Source organism: Passer domesticus, chromosome 22 (genome assembly GCF_036417665.1).
Source record: "Passer domesticus isolate bPasDom1 chromosome 22, bPasDom1.hap1, whole genome shotgun sequence".
NCBI lineage: Eukaryota > Metazoa > Chordata > Aves > Passeriformes > Passeridae > Passer > Passer domesticus.
Window position 1 is genome coordinate 5,427,606 of NC_087495.1, and position 17,737 is coordinate 5,445,342.

A 17,737-nucleotide genomic window follows, 5' to 3' on the forward strand; every position below is an offset into this window, starting at 1 on the left:
GAGCCAGGAACACCAGCTCTGCTCCAAGGTGCTGAATGCTGGGAACAGACAGATGCTGATGGGATTGTTCAAGGGGAACACATGAAAAAAGAAAGCAATTCTAGAGATCATATTTAGAGGTACACCAAAAGAGCCTACAAGGCAAAAAGGTAGTGAGAGCAAGAAGATTCAAGAAATAGTCCTAGATGAAAAGCAAGAGACATCTGTCTCTTTTTCACATGCACACCATCAAAGTCCCCACTCCTTTCAAAAGGGAATTCATTCCCAGTGGCAAGCAGGGAGGCATGCAGCTGGAATTCTGCTCCTGGCTTGGGCCTACCTTCTGTTCAGTCTCCAAGAAGCGTTTCAGGTCATCTGTGTCCAGGTAGTCCTTGTGGTTGCTGTAGGTGAGCATCAGCAGGTACAGATCGCGCCGCGTCGACATCATCTTGTAGAAGGCACAGAACTCCTCAAAGTCCAGCGTGCCCTGGTTGTCATCTGTGTCAGCCTCCTGCAGCACACAACAGCCAGACAGTCACAACCCAACTGCCTGCACCAATTTTAAACAAACAAAGCCCTGCATGAGAGTGAAGCACTGGAATCAAATGCAGGTTGAAGCTGTGTGATGTGCTGCTAGAACTGACTGATCTGTCAGCCTTGTCACAGGAATCCTCTGCACAGCTCTGAACCTCTCCCATGGACACATCCATGCCAAAAACAACTTTGAAGGTTTTAATTGTTCCACAGGGAACCCTGCTGAAGGATTTCTTCTGTCTGTGGCAAGCAAGTGAAGGCAAGTTCCCCTCCAACAATATACGTGTGTCTGGCAGAATTACCCACTCACATCTTCAGAAGATCATTGGAGCCCAAGTCATATTGAAATTAATTTTATATCCAGGATTTGAGAGGATATCTGTTAAATCCATGGCAATAAACCAATAAGATCTGGAAGAATACTAATTTTGCAAGTAAAGAAAAAATCATCAGGGATTTCACATAGAGGCTTGCTGGTCCCTGCAGGGACTTTGTGATAACAAAAGCTACACATCTCTATTGTTGCTCACTAAATTGGGCCAAGGTCAGCAGAAGCCAATGTCAAACAAACAGCTCTCAGCACTGCAAAAATCTGACAGATACAGAAGTTTGCATGCTGGGTATTTTATTAGTACCCGCTATCAGAGGATATTGGATACTTTATTTGATAATATTTGTTAGAGAGAACATAACTGGGGGAGGAAACATGAGTGGGTTTGGGATCAAAAAGGTGTAGCAAAAGAGCAATCTTGGAACTGTGTGCTTTCATGTTATGTAACACCAGAAAGTACCTGGTGTGTTGTCTTTTTCTGTGCATAACAATTTATCTGTGATGTGTTTCTGGAGCTCTTTCCAATTTACCAAATGGACTGTGTAGTATCTCTCAGTAGAGTGGAAACAAACCAGCTGCTGAAGTATTTGAAATCTCTTCTACTGGATTTCGTGTTAAATCCTTGCTTTTTCAGGGAAAAATAAAATCTTACCTTAAACATTTGCTTGACTTTCTGTCGGGGTAGGTTCACATTCAGTTTGTGCATGAGCTGGAGCACTTCACTAATACTCAGACTGCCATCCCCATTTTTATCTGCCTCATCAAATGTCTGCTTCAACCACATTGAACAGGAGTTAAGGAACAGCACAGATTATTGAAGGATATTACTGAACATCATGGATATGTTATTCTTCTCACATTAGGAAACACTGCAAATGAGACTGAGAATGAAAGGTCAAGCTAATATCTAACTCTCCTCATGTTAGTTCAGTAACAGCTTCTAGGCTTGCTGTGCTCAACATGCCACACGTGCTCTGTGCCTATTTGACAACACAGAAGAAAAAAGGGCACTTTCTGAGTGAATCTCAGTGTTACATCACCAAATTAAATGGATGGCAGTGAGACTGAAGAATGTACCTGTGTGTTTTTCAGTGCACTGCAGTCACTCATCTCCATCTCCAGAACAATCCTCTTCAGGAACTCTGTGTGTGGAAACAGGGAATACAGTGGGAACTGCTCTGAAGCTCTGAGCCTAGTGCTCACTTGTAGCAAAGCAAATACTGTAAGGAATCCTGAGCTTCTCCACAGCTCTCACTGCTGGGAAAGCTCCCAGGCAGCACAGGAAGGATATTGGTCCCTGGTCCTTTGGCGTTTGGAGAGGCTGTCCTCGTCACTGATGCCTGCCATCAGGTACTTCAGCCCCGTGATCCAGGTCCGTGCTTCCTCGGCACTGGAGGACACCAGGTCCAGGGACTCCATGTGGTCCCCGTAGTATATGCTGAAGCAGCAGTTGGGGTCGAAGCTGCCGTCGGCGTAGCGCTGGAAGATCTCCGACTGCTTCCCCTCACACACCTCCTGGATGGAGTCGATGGAAACTGCAGGGACACGGGTGCAGTAACGGCTGTGAGCATGCCCTGGGCTGGAAATCCCAGAGAGGCAGAGCCCAGACCTCACACTGCAGGCCCCAGTTCACACAGGGGTTTCCTCCAACTCATTTACAGCATCCTGCACCCTACAACCTGCATGGTCAACTGCAGCAACTTCAGCTTCATAAACAACCCATCATAAAACCATTTACTGCCCTTTAAAGGACAACACAGTGGAACCCTTTGAACCCTTCAGGCAGATCCCCAGGGCCTTGCCTTGGAAGAAGGTGGAGTTTTCCCCACCTAGGCTGAAAGAGAGGACTTCCCCATGGTGCTCTGCAGCACTATTGCCAAGCTAATGTAGATTGCTTCCTCCATTGGCCAGTTGACCCTGCCCACCCCAGTTATTCATCCCTCATGGCCTCTAGAGGTTGCTGCCCTTTGCACCACCCTGTACCCTCAGGTCATTGGTCACTGACCCCATACTCAAGTCTGTGCACAGCAAATGCTCAGGTGTTTTGTCCCTGATTTCCCTTCTGCATGCTGGAGTAAACCTTTGCTGGAATTTATCACACGCAAGGCCCTTCTGCCTCTCTTGGCTGAGCTAGCTGTGGTGAGTGTGGTGTGTGTGGATGTGAGTGCTTTCCCTGAATGCTTACCCAAGCAGCTTTTCCACTGGAGATGCTCATTGGGAAATAGGCAACACCATCCACTGTCTAAACCCCACGCCGCTACACAACACCTCTCACTGAGCCAGGCCCTTCATTCTCCTTTGTTTACAAGAGGACAAGGCCCCGGGAGGGGTCAGGGGGGAGGTCCTGTGGCTGACACTCACTTTTGGCTTTCTCATTCTTCCGAGAGGGTCTCCAGCGAATGCAGGACCTGTGGTCATCCAAGTAGTAGAAGCGGACCAGCCCCTTGGAGCCTCCTCGGAGCTTGATCATCTGGGTGCCCGCCTGCATGGAGCTCATACATCTTTCCACTGAGGAGAGGAAGGAAGAGAGAGCAGTGAGCCAGAGCTTGCTCCCTTTGGAGTTGCCTTTTCAGGATGAAAACACATCAAGCTGCCAAATGAACAGCTCAAGTCAAAGGACAAGGGTTCCTGTAGTGCCTGTATAGGATGTCAGGTGTTAAGATCAAAAAGTCAGAAAGATTCTTGGTGACTGTAGACTTAACTTGTAAATGTGAACGTTTTCATTCCCATATTAATTTATAAGAAGTGATCATATGTTGGAACCAGCACAAGGTATGTTCCTTTCTCAAGACCATCTCAAATCTGAGCTCCTACAACATGTAAACATTGTGCTGGACTCGGGATGAAATTTCACCTGGAAACTGGAATCCTTGGCCAGCAAGGTCCCACTGCTTCTATGGATTAAGTCACTGATCCTATAGATTTGTTTAGCAAGAACCTCACAAACTTTTCATCTCCCAAATCCCCCAAACCCACCTTTTCCTAGCAGGAAGCCTCTCACCTGTGTTGTACTTTGCTTCTGGGCCTCAGGACCTGTTCCATTCCTGTGGGTTTGGCAGAATCCCAGACAGTGCAGCCTTAAAAGCCACGAGTGTTGGGAGAAGCTCCCCCCAAGGCTCTGCTGTGCCTCTGCAGGGATCCTGCTCTTTCCTGGGGAGCTGCTGCCAAGCCAGGGCTCTGGCACTGGAAGCCCCTGGGAGCCAGGTTGGGGCTCTCTGAAATCCAGCTGCTACAAGGACTAAGCTCAACAACTTCAATCCAACTGTGTGACTGGCTGGCTCTGTCCCAGGAATAAATGCAGACTCACATTTTCTGCCAAGTCTCCCATTTATTTCCCCTGATGACAGAGCAGAGCCTGTGACCTGATTTTCCTCTGACTTTCTGCCTGATCTGTTTAAGTAAAATTAAAACTATTACTGTGTTCAACATTCTTTTTTTTTTTTTTTCAGCCCTAGAGATGAGAAGTGAAAATTGCTACTGAGATTCTGGATTGAGGAATGAAAATTAATTCATGCAATACACATTCTAATTCAGAAATAAATGCAAGGAGATTCTGAGGTCAGCTTTCTTTTATCAATCTTCTGCTATCAAGATTAAAGATGAAGGAGTGTCTAAATGAAAACACTGATTCAGTGTGTTCCAAAATGCATCAACACCACCACAACTCTTTGGGATGATTCAAGTCCACCTCTCAGGCAAAGGTAAGTAAAAAGAAATGGGGAAAAAGCTTTGATGTCCCTGTGCTTTAGAGCTCATGTTCAGATAAAGTCAATTAATTCACTCTGGAAAAGGTTCAGCAAAATAGATTCATTTGAAAGCAGACCTCTATGGTACAAGAAAATTTTAATTTGAAGGCACAATTCTGTAGAGTTCATTGTCCATGTTAATAAAATATTCATGGAGAGGAGGTGTGGAATTGAGAGCAAGATAATCCCTTGTGTAACATTTTACTTCTTAAAGCTGGACCCTTGTCCTTAGTCACAGATGCCTTTAGAGAAAATCAATATTCAGCAGGTATCACCATAAAGGCAAGAGCTGTGCCAGAAACATCAGAGCCAAACTCAGCCCAACCCTCTCCCAGACACTCAATCTTTTCAATATCTGCTTTCATTCTGATTCAGAAGAAGATAAATATTTCTCAGATTTACTGAAATAATAATGGGAAGGTTGATTTTATTTTAATTTCACAAGGCTCATAGGGTTTTTGAAAAAAAAAATTTGGTCAAAATAGCTAATAAAATAATTTCTCTGAACACTAATCACACACACTTCAAATCACATTAAATTTCCAACTTCCTCTTTGGGAATTATAGCAGTAAATAATCTTATTGGAAGAAATCAGAAGAGTAGAAATGGGAAAAGTATCAAAGACCACACCTGTTACAAAGCAGAACATAATGAAGAAGTACCAAAATAAAACCACACTTTCTGCAGCACACATTTACTTTGCTTTTGCATGAAGTAGGAACACGTTCCCTGCTGTTAAAATTTTAATAAGCATCCTTGGATTGCTTTTCCAGTGCTGCTGTTTATTTTGTTGCAGGATTTCTCCCCCAAAGCCTCAGGTCAGGGTCTGAGCTTGGGTGACCCATGACAGCCCAAATATTTCAGTGTTGCCATCTTTTGGGGATGGTGACACAGGGAAAGGAGGGCACAAGAAATCCCTCCTTTCCTGTGTGAGAGCAGCAGCTTTTGTGGGTCCTGGCAATGCAGTGGGAAGGAAAACCCCAAAGGGAATGCAGAGGTGTTTGCTGGGGGCACCAGGACATGGAGCAGGGGCACCTCCCACCTGTCCCTGTGTGTGGCATTCACCCTCCCTCGTGGGACTGAAAGTTTAGAGCACTACAGAGACTGGGAGAGAGGAAAAAAAAAAGAAAAAAAAAGAAAAAAGAAGTCCTAGCGGTACTTATATCAAACAGAAAATGATATGGTTTCTTTCTGAAGTCTTTCACAGCATGTAAGTGAAAGGGGCACACTGCTGAGAGGTAGAACTGCTTCTCCTTGCCATTGTTCACATTCCTTCTTTAAGGATTCATTCCTATACTTCAGATAAAATTCCCCCAGTCTTGCAATGAATCAGGTTTTTGAAGAAATGGCTCTTAACTATCTTCAATTAAGGCTAAATTACAGCTTTTCTGTTTTTCACTTCATTAGTTCCTTTTTTTTTCAGAATTCAGCTTATGTTCAGCTCTCTTCTGATCTAATGAGTTGCCTCAATTTGCATCTGAACAAAAAATTGTGGAGAGAAGATGGATCTCTGTATACTGCAGCACAGAGCACTGTCAGAGCAGAGCAGGGAATAGAAACATGGAACACCCAGTTCCACACCTGACTGATGCAGCAAAAAGACTCACAGTGATTTGTCATGCTTCTTAATAACATTTATATTTACTACACAAAGTGTTAAAGTAACAATAAATAGCAAAACTAAACAAACCATAAACCCTACAATTTGTCCTGAAACAAGGGGGAAAAGGAGACTAATATAATTCCTATTGTTAGAAAGATGTTCTAGTGTCAGCAAATTAATTATTTATGGTTCAGTAACATTATTGTCTTTTAGGAGTCTCTGAGATTGATATAAATATGTGAAGGAGTGGGAGTAATTTAGCATGTGGGGATGAAAAGAAGTCAGGAGATTGAGTCATTGAGTATTTTTGTACATGGACCAGCTTTGTCAAAAGATTCCCATCCCTGGGCTCCAGGCAGCCCCAGGTTGTGTCACACACCTTTGCCCCAGGGGCAGCGAGCAGGGAGCATCAAACTCTGCTGAGTTCTGCCCCAAGAACAATCCTGGAGGGATGAATCCCAACTGTGTGCCTCACACCAACCACCCTCCTGAACAACATCAGGAGAGGAGAGATTCCAGCAGCTTGTTTCTCTCCAGAAGATGTTTGTGAGCCCAGAGAAACCCCCCCAGTACACGTGCACCAGAAGGGCAAGAAAATATCCCCTTAAAATATCACCAAACCAAAACAGCTTTCCCACACACCAGCAGAGGACTCCCACACTTGTCACACATTCAGCACAGACAATCCATTGAAGACACAACGACTGCCCCATTTCTTTAAAGTCTCACTGGAAATGGTTTCACAGCTATAAGTGGCTCATCAATACATAAACCAAAGAGCTGACTGGCTCCAACTATTCCTGCCAGGAATATCACTTTCTTTCTAGACAGGGGGCATAAAATCTTTTTAAAAATCAATATATCAATATGATGATATAAAATATGTAATATATCCAAATTCATAATATATCAGCAGAGTGTGTTGGGAATTCTGTCCAGCTGAGCAGTCCAGAAGATATTTTGCCAGTCCTGCCTAAGAACTGGCTGTGGTTCTCCTGGCCCAGGTACACCAGGCTCACTCACACCACTGCACTGGATCCAGTTAAAAACCAGATCACATCCAAACTCATTAATCTTCATTTGTTTCATTTTGCATCCCTCCAGCCTAATGAACAGGTCCCTCTCACCTTTTAAACCAACCATCTTATTCCCAACACAGTTTTGTTCCCCTTGTTGGCTCTCAGTGGCTCAAGCTTCACTGAAGTCCAGGACTTCTACTGTTCTGCTCATATTGGCCAAAAAAATCTGAAAGTGTCTTTGGAAAACCACATTTCTCTATAATTCTGCCAGCAATGGTTGGGGCAGTGTTTAGTGTGCACAAGAGATGATGGAAGATTGAACCCATCCTTGAAGCACACCACTCCTAATAAATGAGGTGTTAATGGGAGAAGAGATGTTCTTAATCCTGTGGAAATTAGGGGCTTGATTTGAGGTCAGGCTGCCAGCTCTCCATCCCTCCATCAGCCACCTGCATTCAGGAAAATGCAGAGGCAGAGTAGGACGGTGTTTCTCCTCTGAAAAATTCCCAGTACTTGCTAAGCTATCTATGTGTCCAACTTTCTTGCTAAAAAAACATCTTTGATCGATGAAGCTGACAGACAAATAGGACAAAAAAGTGCTCCAAGGAACAGGGGGTTCTGGTCAGGCTGCAGATTTCCTCACTGGCCATGCAGCAGTGGCCCAAGAAGATTGTTATTAAAGTGTTTTTACTAGAACATCTGTTTTCTCTGGCTGTCTCTAATTAGGTTTGCTGGGTTTATTAGCTATTTAAAGGAAAGGCTGCTGTGAGCACCCAAAGGGGATCCTTCTCACAGAGCCAGTGAAGCTTGAGAGTTTTGTGTATCTGTATTGAGAAAACAGCCTCTAAACAGTCCAGTGACCTGGTGTGGATCAAGACAGCAGACATACTTCCAAATGCTCATTTAAAAAACTCTAAACTACAAATAAAATTAAAGAGTTAAGAGGTGTGGAGTACTGGCAGATAGGAAAACTGTCGTGGTGTGGGTGAGGAGAAGGACACAGAGTCTATGCAACAGAACATTTAAAAGGGTCAGCAAGTGTCAAAATGTACAACTTTGCTCTAGCTTGTCCTGAAGAACACAAATCAATCATGAAATGATAAGTGGGGGCTTGCTGAAGAGAAAAAGAACTGCACTACCAACCAAGCAACATAACATCAGCCCAGGGCTGCCTCCTCCTTCCTTCTCTTCTGCTCCCCACGCTGCTGCCACAAAAAGGTGCCACTAACTAAGCTCTCGACATGAAAGATTTAAAGGTGTCACCATTTCACTGAATGCAGGGGATCAGCATCTTACCAAAGTGGCCGATTTTCCATCTCGGAGAGGCGACGATGCTGCCACCAACCCAGAAAAAGTCTTCAGCCAGACGGGCCACTGAGAACTTGTTCTGAAGCAAGGGAGATTTTGAGATATCCATGTCTGAGCGGGACTGGAAGCAAGCACTGATGGCCTTAGGAGGTATCAAAATTCTGTAGTGCACGTTCTCCATGTAGCAGAATAAAAATATTATCAGAAAAATAGAAAATAGCCATTGATTTCCAAAATCCAGTGGTAGTTTTCGGGTTGTTTCAGAAAAGTTTATTAGCTAAATTAAGCGTCTTTCACAATCCAGATTTAGAGCATTAAAATCCCAATAAAATCCTTTTTATTGTGATGTACCTGTGACTGCTTTGGAGGATTGGGTGGGCTTCAGTTCAAGATTTTAAAGAAGACACATGATGGAGAATGAGGCAATTTGGCAGGTAGATGAAACCATTTCTGGACAGCAAGGCCTCCTGATGATATTCTTTTCCTCCTGCTGATTTTCTTTTTCCTTTGGTACTTTCCCAACTGCTTGGCATCATCAAGACATTACAGCAATTTATAGTTGTTGGCTCCTCCACCACTTCCTCCTCCTGATGGCGATTCCCACAAGGAGAAAACCCTTTCCTTTCTTTGGTTACAAACAGATTTGCAGGTCCCACTCTTTCAGGGGCTCTACCTGCTCTTCAAAACCAACCAACAACATTCCCTGCAGTAAATAATGCACAGTTAACAGCACAATCCATTCCCCTCTCTGCCCTCCTGAGCCACCCTTGCCTTTCACTGTGGATCTGCCCAGGTGCATAAGCTCTTCAGTCTCTTTCCAGGGCTGGAAAAAAAAGAATAATCACATTTTCTTCTCATACAGCTCCTCAAAATATCATTGTGCCAGTCTTCTTCTCTTCTCTGAAGGTTCTTCTCACTATTTTAATGGGCATTTCTGATAAAAGAAAGAACATTTCTCTCTAGGCAGCAAAAACTAGATACGATGGAAACACAGCAACACATGTTTGCTTCAAATCCTAAATCCATCATAGGCACTAATCCTAAAGCTGTGCTCCTGCCCTATCCAGTCAAGGGATTTAGGTGACACGTTACAGCTGAGAAAATAAAAGAGGTTTCAAATAAGTGCAGTCTTCTTCTGCTTCTCTTTATCTTCTTCTCCTCCTCTTCCTTCTTCTCCTTCTTCCCCAGGACCTTCCATCTCACACTCTGTTTGGGGATGTCTCTGCAGGCTGACACAGCCACAGAAGATCTTGCTTAGGGCACAGCCAGGCAGCTCCTGTGCCCAGGGCTGCTGTGACAGAACCAGGAGCACTGAGGGGGCTCCAGGACTGACAGATAAAAGCAGGTGAGGATGAATTTTTAAAAAGCACTAAGTCCCTACCTCGTTCTATTTGAAATGTACCCATTGAACTCCAAATACAGAAATCTGTCACATAGGTTATCACAACCACTTAAGCTACATTAAGTTTTAAGTACAATAGAAAATCTCTCTTGCCATCTGTGATCTGTACAAGGAGCCTCATATGCTTCTACCCTGATGAGCTAAACACAAATTGCCCATTTAAAAACACATTCATTAAGTGCTTCCTACTCTTCCTTTCACAGTTTGAAAAAAGCTTTGGAGTAGTTAATTCTGGAGATGATTCACTCTCAATTACAAGTTGTTTATTTCACCACCGATGCCCAGAGTTCTTATACTGGGCTTGACTCAGAGTTTAACCACAGATTAATTCCAAACTAGAACCAAACTGGGTCTGCACCACGGGAGGCAGTGATGCTGTGTACACTCTTGCCACTATTTATTCAAACATTTCAACCACAGCCTTCCACCCTCCTAAGGCATCTTTCAAGAGCAATTTAGTGAGATGACTGCAAACTGTCATCAGGGAAAGAGCAACTTGTGCTGTAAAATGCTCAGAAGGATATATGCATCCCACAGAAAACTCTGCCCTAAGGGAAGAACAAGGGAAACTTTATTCTAAAGATCCTAATCCTTTCTTCACGTGAAGCCTGGGCCAGGATGAGAGCTGGGAGTTTCATTGCCTTCTCTATCACCTGCTTCTCTGAATTCCTGAAATAAACCCATAAACATCTTTGTGTAATGTCTTTAGATATACACCTTAAATGGTGAGAATGTCACTGCTGTACTCACAGGGAAGGAGAGAGAACTTCGAGGCTCTCAATTACAAGGAGAGTTAAGGCAAACTTCTGCAGAAACCAAAAGTATTGCAGCTGTTTAGCTCCTTTTTTTCCCCAGTATTAATCAGGTTTCCTTGCAGTTTTCCAGGCTGTGCATGCAACAAAATCAGTGGCTGGCACAGAATGCTAAAGGTACTCCGTTCAAAATTCAAATATCAGTTCTGCCAGCACATCCTAGAGTCTGCATTTAACACCATTTATATGTTATCAGCCTGGGGACAAGGGGAAGGGAGGAGAAGAGGGAAATGTAACTCCCATTGCAGCACTGCTCAAGATATGGCTTCATGGTTCATAATTAGAATTCTGCAAATGTAGGGCTTCAAATATGGATTTGATTTTATTTGAGTAGAGAGAAATGCCAATGATTTATAGCACTGGAAAAGAACTATTACAATATTCAAGTTAAAGTTAGATTTTTAATCCTAAGAGCACACAGAGAAAGTTAATTTAAATTATTTCAGTTGACTATCCACACACCCCTTCAGGCCTCTTAAGAAAATCCTCATGGAAACAGAGAAAAATAAAATCTTTCAGAAGGCTCCTCCATTTATTATGCTGGATACTGGATAACAGTGTGGAAAAGCAACTGGGAATAACAAAGAGTTAAATTGGACACAATCCCTCTCCCAACTCTTAAGCACACTGAGCTGAGGACTTAGGATCTAAGCCTACTGAAATGGGTTTCTATTCTTGCCTCTCTTAACATCCCCAGAGCAATCTTGCTCACCTGACCCAACTCGGAGATTAAAGACTTCTTTCCACAGCACTGAAGGAACTTATTCTCAAATGAGTGTAACAAAGGCTTTTCATGCCACGAAATAGATTTTAAAACCAACATTGTCTGAGTCTCCAGGCCGGCCTGTGACTTAGCTAAAAATGGAACTCAGAACACTTGAACAATGCTGGAATGTCAAAGTCTTGCAGAGGAAGAAAGGAGGAAAGTGCCAGAGGAGCCAGACTCCATCCCACAGAAAGAACATCTTGAGGAAGACACAGGAGCACAACACACATATGGCTTGGAAGATGGAGAAAAGGGAACAGGATGGAGAACCTCCTGAGACAAATGGGATTATCATGAATGCAATCTTTCAGGATGGAGGGATTCACTTGCCTGCTGAGGGGTGGGAAAAGTGTGAACAGTTATGTAATACACAGGGAAACAGCTGCAGACCTCAAAGTAGAAAAAGCAAAACTAGAAATTTCAATATCCTGACTGCCAAAGACATAAATGTTACAGAGCTGGCAATGTTTTTGACCTGAAAATCCACCAGGATGAGACCTGTGACTTCCCAGCCATGCACTCCCTGTACCTTTCCACAGACACACTACAGACCCAGTTTAGCAGATTAACAAACTGACCTCGTCACAAGAGGCTGATTCTGAAACACTGAGCTGCTCACGGGCAGCTATGAGTGATACACAGAAGAACTTTGACACAAGTGTTCCCATCTCCCACTTCCCACCCAGGGAAATCTTGCTTCTAATGGCTGTAGAATCACAAGAAAATTATTTCCAACCAACAACACAATCATAAAATACAAGGAGGAAACAGAAGATATCAGTGCCTTCTGGCACATCTCTCGCTCACTTATTTTTACCCTCCCTGTTGCACTTTCAGCTCTAAACCCCAGTCAAAAGACCTGTAAAAACTGCAGAAACTCCATTTACATCTTAGCTACCCCAGCCCAAGATTTTCACAGGAGTTAGCCAGCCTGTTACCAGCTTCTGAAGCACTAAATGCAAGGATGTTTCTGAAATACCAAAAGCAAAAACATCTCCCAGAAGTGCACATCACTAAATGCAAGTCAGGAATACTCTCAGTCATGGTAAAGGTTCAAAACCCCACCTGCATGGACACAAACTCAAGCAGCAGGAGATGACTGGACTTCATGAACCAAAGGTGAATGATGCTCATTCAATACTTTCAAACATGTGATTTATGTTTCTTCCTTTCCCCCTAGAAATGCTGCTCCCAAAAGGGCTAAAGCAGCATGAACTGGGCAGCCAGACCAGCCAGCTCAGCTGCAGTTTCTCTTCTCTCTGCTGGAGTCCTTTGCCTTTGTGTTTCCAATGCATTCTGCTTTTTCACAGCTGTGTCTGCATGCAACAGCTGCCCGCTGTTTTTAAAGTGGGGTCTCCCCAAGAAGAGGGATTTGGGGAGCAGATGCTGGTGGAAAAAAGACATTCACGGTTACATTTTCTATTTTTGTCTTTCAACCAAAAACCTGTGTATTCGTTCTATCAAGAATTGACTAAATCAATCATTTTCAGATGGTTTTGGCTCAGAAAGACCAGAGCACCTGCTCTGGGGCCACAACCTTTTCCCAACTGTGCATAAGCTGCCTTTTCCCTAATTCTAGCCCAGCTCCATCCTCTGCCATGGGCACGGGCAGAGCCTGCCCGACCATCTGGACAGCACCTCTAAGCACAGTAATCCCCCCCGAGATTAACACTGCCCATCTTGCCCAGATCAAGTGGAATTCAGGTTATTCCATGGCCCCTGTGCCTCGCCCACCAGGCCTCCAAGCGAAACATTTGTGCACTGGCTCGGAGCATATTCAGCAAGTTATTTAGCTTGTCTGAAATCCACCTGTCCTCAGCATCCATCCACTGGCAAAGCACTGATTCCACTGGGAGAGGCTGTAACATCACATTTTCCTGGTGCTCCTTCCCATGCTGGAATTCACAGTGGGCCAACCCTGGGACAGCTCCTTTAGGCAACCAGGAACGTTCCCAGGGCTCCCCAAAACTGTTTGGAAAGTCCCATTATTAAAATGCACCAGTTGTGAAATCCCTTAAATTACTTCGTTCACTTGGAGGACTGTTTGTGGAACGGGGACCCATTAGCAACAGCAGCACTAATTTAATGACAATTACTCTGCCTCCTGCCATGATGTTTAGCTCTCTTGGGTTCATCTGGAAAAAAATGATGCAATTATTTTAATTAAGTGAGAACAGGCTTTGTGATTTGAGCTGCTGAAGTCTTTTCCTTGCAAAGCTGTGACAAACAAATTTTGTCAGTTGTAGAAAAATGTCAGCATAAAATGAAGATTTTAAGACTATAAATGGTGCTCTAAGGTCACCTTGTCTCCAACCACCAAGTCGTGTAAGAAAATGTCCCTACACACTTAATTGAAGTAAGATCATAAACCCTTTACATTTAAAGGTCTTTCAGTGCTTGACCATCTGTTCAGGGCCATGGGGCATAAACACACAGAGGGAGATTAAAGCAGGTTGGGACAAAAGCAATCCATCAATATGATTACTCCTTCTAGGAAAACCCCTCTAAGAACTCAAGAATCCAAGGCAAAATGGGCACAGGAATGCAAGACAGGTTGAAAGACATTCAGAAAAAAAGTGATTTTAACTCACAAATTTTACTTCTGTATTTGGGATGAATTTTAATGTATTCTATCTGTATAAGCTGAGAACTGTTCCAGACCTTCCTTTTGTGCCATGTACATTTTGAAATATGTGACAGACTCCCTATTTCTTCAAATATAGACCAGTTTCATGAAAGATGGGGAAAAGAGGAGCTGCAATGGCTCTAGGAATAACTCTGTCTTCATTCAGTGCTTTTCTCAGCTTCTGCGACATCTGAGAGACAGCGTCACGAGGCTGTTCTTTAAATTTTCCTTAACTTCTCAAAAACTTATCACTCAACAGAACCCAGCATCTGTAAACCTCAGAAACCAACGGCAGGTCCTTCTGGAAGCTTGGAAGATGACCATGATTGTGGTTTCCTTTGAGCAGGAACCACCTGCTGCAATCCCAGGGGAGAAGATTGCCAGCAGAAAACAACACAGAGTGCAGGGTGCTGAGCTGGATCACTCAGCAAGCCCAGGGGCTGAAGTTTCACAGCTGACTGCCCGATTTCATTTGGTCCTGGATTCACTAGGGCTCAGGTAAATGTACAGGAAGTAAAGTAATTGCTCCTGGGCTCTTACAGGAAATCTGTTTCTATCTTTTGCTATGGCCTCCAATATCCACCTCAGCTCGAAACAAAGCATCCTGACAGATTCATTTCTCCCCAGGGCTTAGAGCCAGAAGATAAGCAGGCATTTGAAGGCTGATGCAAGTGTCAGCTCGCTGGCTGAACTGGAAAAATGGGCTTGCAGGAAAATATTTTACAGAGAGCCACATTTAACAGTGGTTCTGGACTTTGTTCAGTGCTGGCAGGTCCACATTCACTCCATGGCAGATCACATCATGCCAGAAAATTTAGTTGCTCTCTGCCACATAATGTCTTTAGACCTGCACAGGCCAATGTTGATTATCCTGCAGAGGCCAATATTGATTATCCCTCTGTAATTCCCTGAAGTGGGAAAGCTTTCCCATTTAGCTGGACTCAATTCACATTCCCCCCACAAATGATTGTCAGGGACAGAAGGGATATGAATCAGCAATCTGCACGTATGGTACCAGTTAATTTGAAGTTGTGCATTTAGCATTAATGTGACATTTTCTTTGCACTGTTTCCTTATTTTATTTTTTTTTATCAAGTTGAAGATGAGGCATCTGGAAACCATCTCTACTTGAGGGTTAGACCAGCAGAAACATCTTCAGTAAAAGGCAAAATCAGGAGCAGTGGTGCTGGAGAACCAGAGAACACCTGAGTATTGACCTCCCCCAGTGAGAGACATTGTGCAAATGCTGTTCCTGGGAGTCTGTAGCAGCTGGAGGCTGAAATTCTGCAGCCACATCTCATGAGCTGTTCCACTGGAAGGTGTTTGCCAGCTGCCAGGTTCTTGAAGGACTGTCCCAGACAAGATGCTTCCCTCAGGACATGCCCCTTTCTCCTCCCAATAGCACTGACAGTATCAGTTGTTTCTTTACTGATAGCTGAACATTTCAGAATTACTTGGAACAAGGAATATTTTGGATCATCAGCAGTGACTCCTCAGCCCCTAGTCAGACAGAACACCTTAAAAAAAGGAGCGGCAAGTCAATGGAACACCAAAGCCTTGAGGATGTTGGTGCCTCTCACTATGAATGTTTGAACAGACCATCACATGAAGGCTTCTGGAGGCTTCCATACACTGGGAATTTCTGGCTTCAGTTGCATCATGACTGGTTTTATATCTAAGTGGGAGGAGAATTCCATTTCCTTTTAATGCTGCAGATGACAGCAAGAAGTGGAACCCTCAAAAAGAACCTTCATGCAACCCCTGCCTGTGCCTGGAAGCCCTGCCCATGAAGCTCTGCTCTTTTCAGTTAGCCCATTTGTTTTCCAGGTGTTTCCACTGCCTGGCTTAGAAGGACACCATCTGGCAGAAGCACTGAGCTGGTTTAATCACAAACACAGATTCAATCTCAGCCTCAGCAGTGTCCCCTGCAAGCAAGGAATCAACCTGAGTAACTGCAGCCTGGATGATCTCCAGGGAGATCCTCAGGTGAGAGCCCCTCTCTCTCATTCCTGCTTTCACAAGGTGGAAGCTGAGCCCAGTAAGAAGAAGCCAAAAGGACTTTGGGTGACGCAATTCCTGCTCCATCACACCTTCTCTGAGGACCTTGTCTGTTTAAAGCACAAATGCACACTGGTGCATTTTCAGAGAACAATAACTGGATCAGGAATACTCAGGGTGTGAGTGACATTTTCAAAACCAAACTATTCTGGTTTTCAGTCCTGAAACACTTCTGTCAGAAAATGCAATCATTAAAAGTGTGTTAAAGCTCTCTACTACCAGAGGGCAGGGTGAAATGGGATACTGGGATGGAATTGTTCCCTGGGAGGGTGGGCAGGCCCTGGCTTGGGGTGCCCAGAGCAGCTGTGGCTGCCCCTGGATCCCTGGCAGTGCCCAAGGCCAGGCTGGGCAGGGCTTGGAGCAGCCTGGGGCAGTGGAAGGTGTCCCTGCCATGGCAAAGGGTTGAAACAAAACAATATTTTAGGTCTCTTCCAACCCAAACCATTCCAAGATTCTATGATAAATATACCACTTCAGCCAACCCAATCCAAAACTTTTGCATGTTCTGAAGATTTAAGAAAACCACCTTCTTTCCTTCAAACAAAAAAAAAGTTCTTGCATATAGGAAATAGTTTCTCCCTGTTTAGCACATTGTTCAGTTAAAGCTTCCATGCTCCCAAATCTCCGGCCTCTATGCCAGCAATATGGTACAGGTAAATAAATTCTTATGCCAAGTATTAAAATCTGCTTTTTTGCTTTTTAAATAAATATTGACAATGCCCAAATGCATCTCATCATCTCTGCTTCATTCTTAACAAATCTCCAAGGAAATTGGTTAACATTTGTCTGTTGTTGTGATGCTCATGGAGACTCTCTCATTATTCACCTGAATTGTTTGCATACTTCTCAGGCTCATTAAATCTGTTGCAGCCGATTTCATATTAATTTCATCAATAAACAAAACAATTTCCAAAATGGTCATAAAACTATGAAAAAAGCAATGGCAATTTCTGTGTACAATAGAAGCTTTTCCTCTGTGATGTTCTATGGTCACCCTCTTCCTTTTTTAATTACAGTTCTGCTCTAAAATGGGACCCCTTAAAGTCAATTTGCTGTAATTTTCACATCCACATCCTCCTTCAGTTTCTGGAGCAGTATTTGCTGCAGTGATGAGTGACTGCACGGGTACAGCCACACCTGAGTTACCTGTTGGCCTTTTCTCAGTGAATGGCATTGCTGGAGCTTCTTTTTGGTATTTTAGTAACAAAGACAAGGCAAAACCAAACCAGAGCTCACAGGTACGAGGTTTGGTTCTGACAGCCAAACACTAAGTTATAGCCAAGCATTGTTCCACTTTGGTAAAGTTTTCTTCTAGGAATGATTTTTAGAAGAGAGAATTTTAAGGAGTGCTTCCTTCAAAAGGGATTGAGGAACAGGCACCAAGCATTGATGAGTTGAGTGAGAGATACTGCTCTGCCTTCCCAAAGACACCAAGGTGTGAGACCAGTGTCCAGAGCAGCTTTTTTGAGCACACAGAACCCAAGACAACCTTCTTTACTTGTTGCATAACTCCTGTAAGACCACAAGCCTAACAGGCATAAAATACAGAATG

At 43.8% G+C, this 17,737-nt stretch overlaps 1 protein-coding gene and 1 long non-coding RNA gene across 5 annotated transcripts in view; one reads left to right on the forward strand and one right to left on the reverse strand.

Annotated features, from left to right (window-relative positions):
* The window catches only part of PLCH2 (phospholipase C eta 2), a 75,022-nt gene that overhangs the window by 27,038 nt on the left and 30,247 nt on the right, over nucleotides 1-17,737 (reverse strand). For all 4 annotated transcript variants that reach the window (XM_064397157.1, XM_064397161.1, XM_064397160.1 and 1 more), the window contains exons 3-6: nucleotides 3,206-3,352; nucleotides 2,136-2,379; nucleotides 1,497-1,626; nucleotides 320-490 (exon numbers count right to left, since the gene is read on the reverse strand). In XM_064397157.1, the coding sequence (XP_064253227.1) occupies nucleotides 320-490; nucleotides 1,497-1,626; nucleotides 2,136-2,379; nucleotides 3,206-3,352 (692 nt within the window). The remainder of the gene's footprint in view (nucleotides 1-319; nucleotides 491-1,496; nucleotides 1,627-2,135; nucleotides 2,380-3,205; nucleotides 3,353-17,737) is intronic.
* LOC135285200 (uncharacterized) lies at nucleotides 2,272-6,206 on the forward strand. Its single transcript, XR_010350177.1, has 3 exons — nucleotides 2,272-3,616; nucleotides 4,294-4,545; nucleotides 6,015-6,206. It is a non-coding gene; the product is annotated as an uncharacterized LOC135285200 (long non-coding RNA).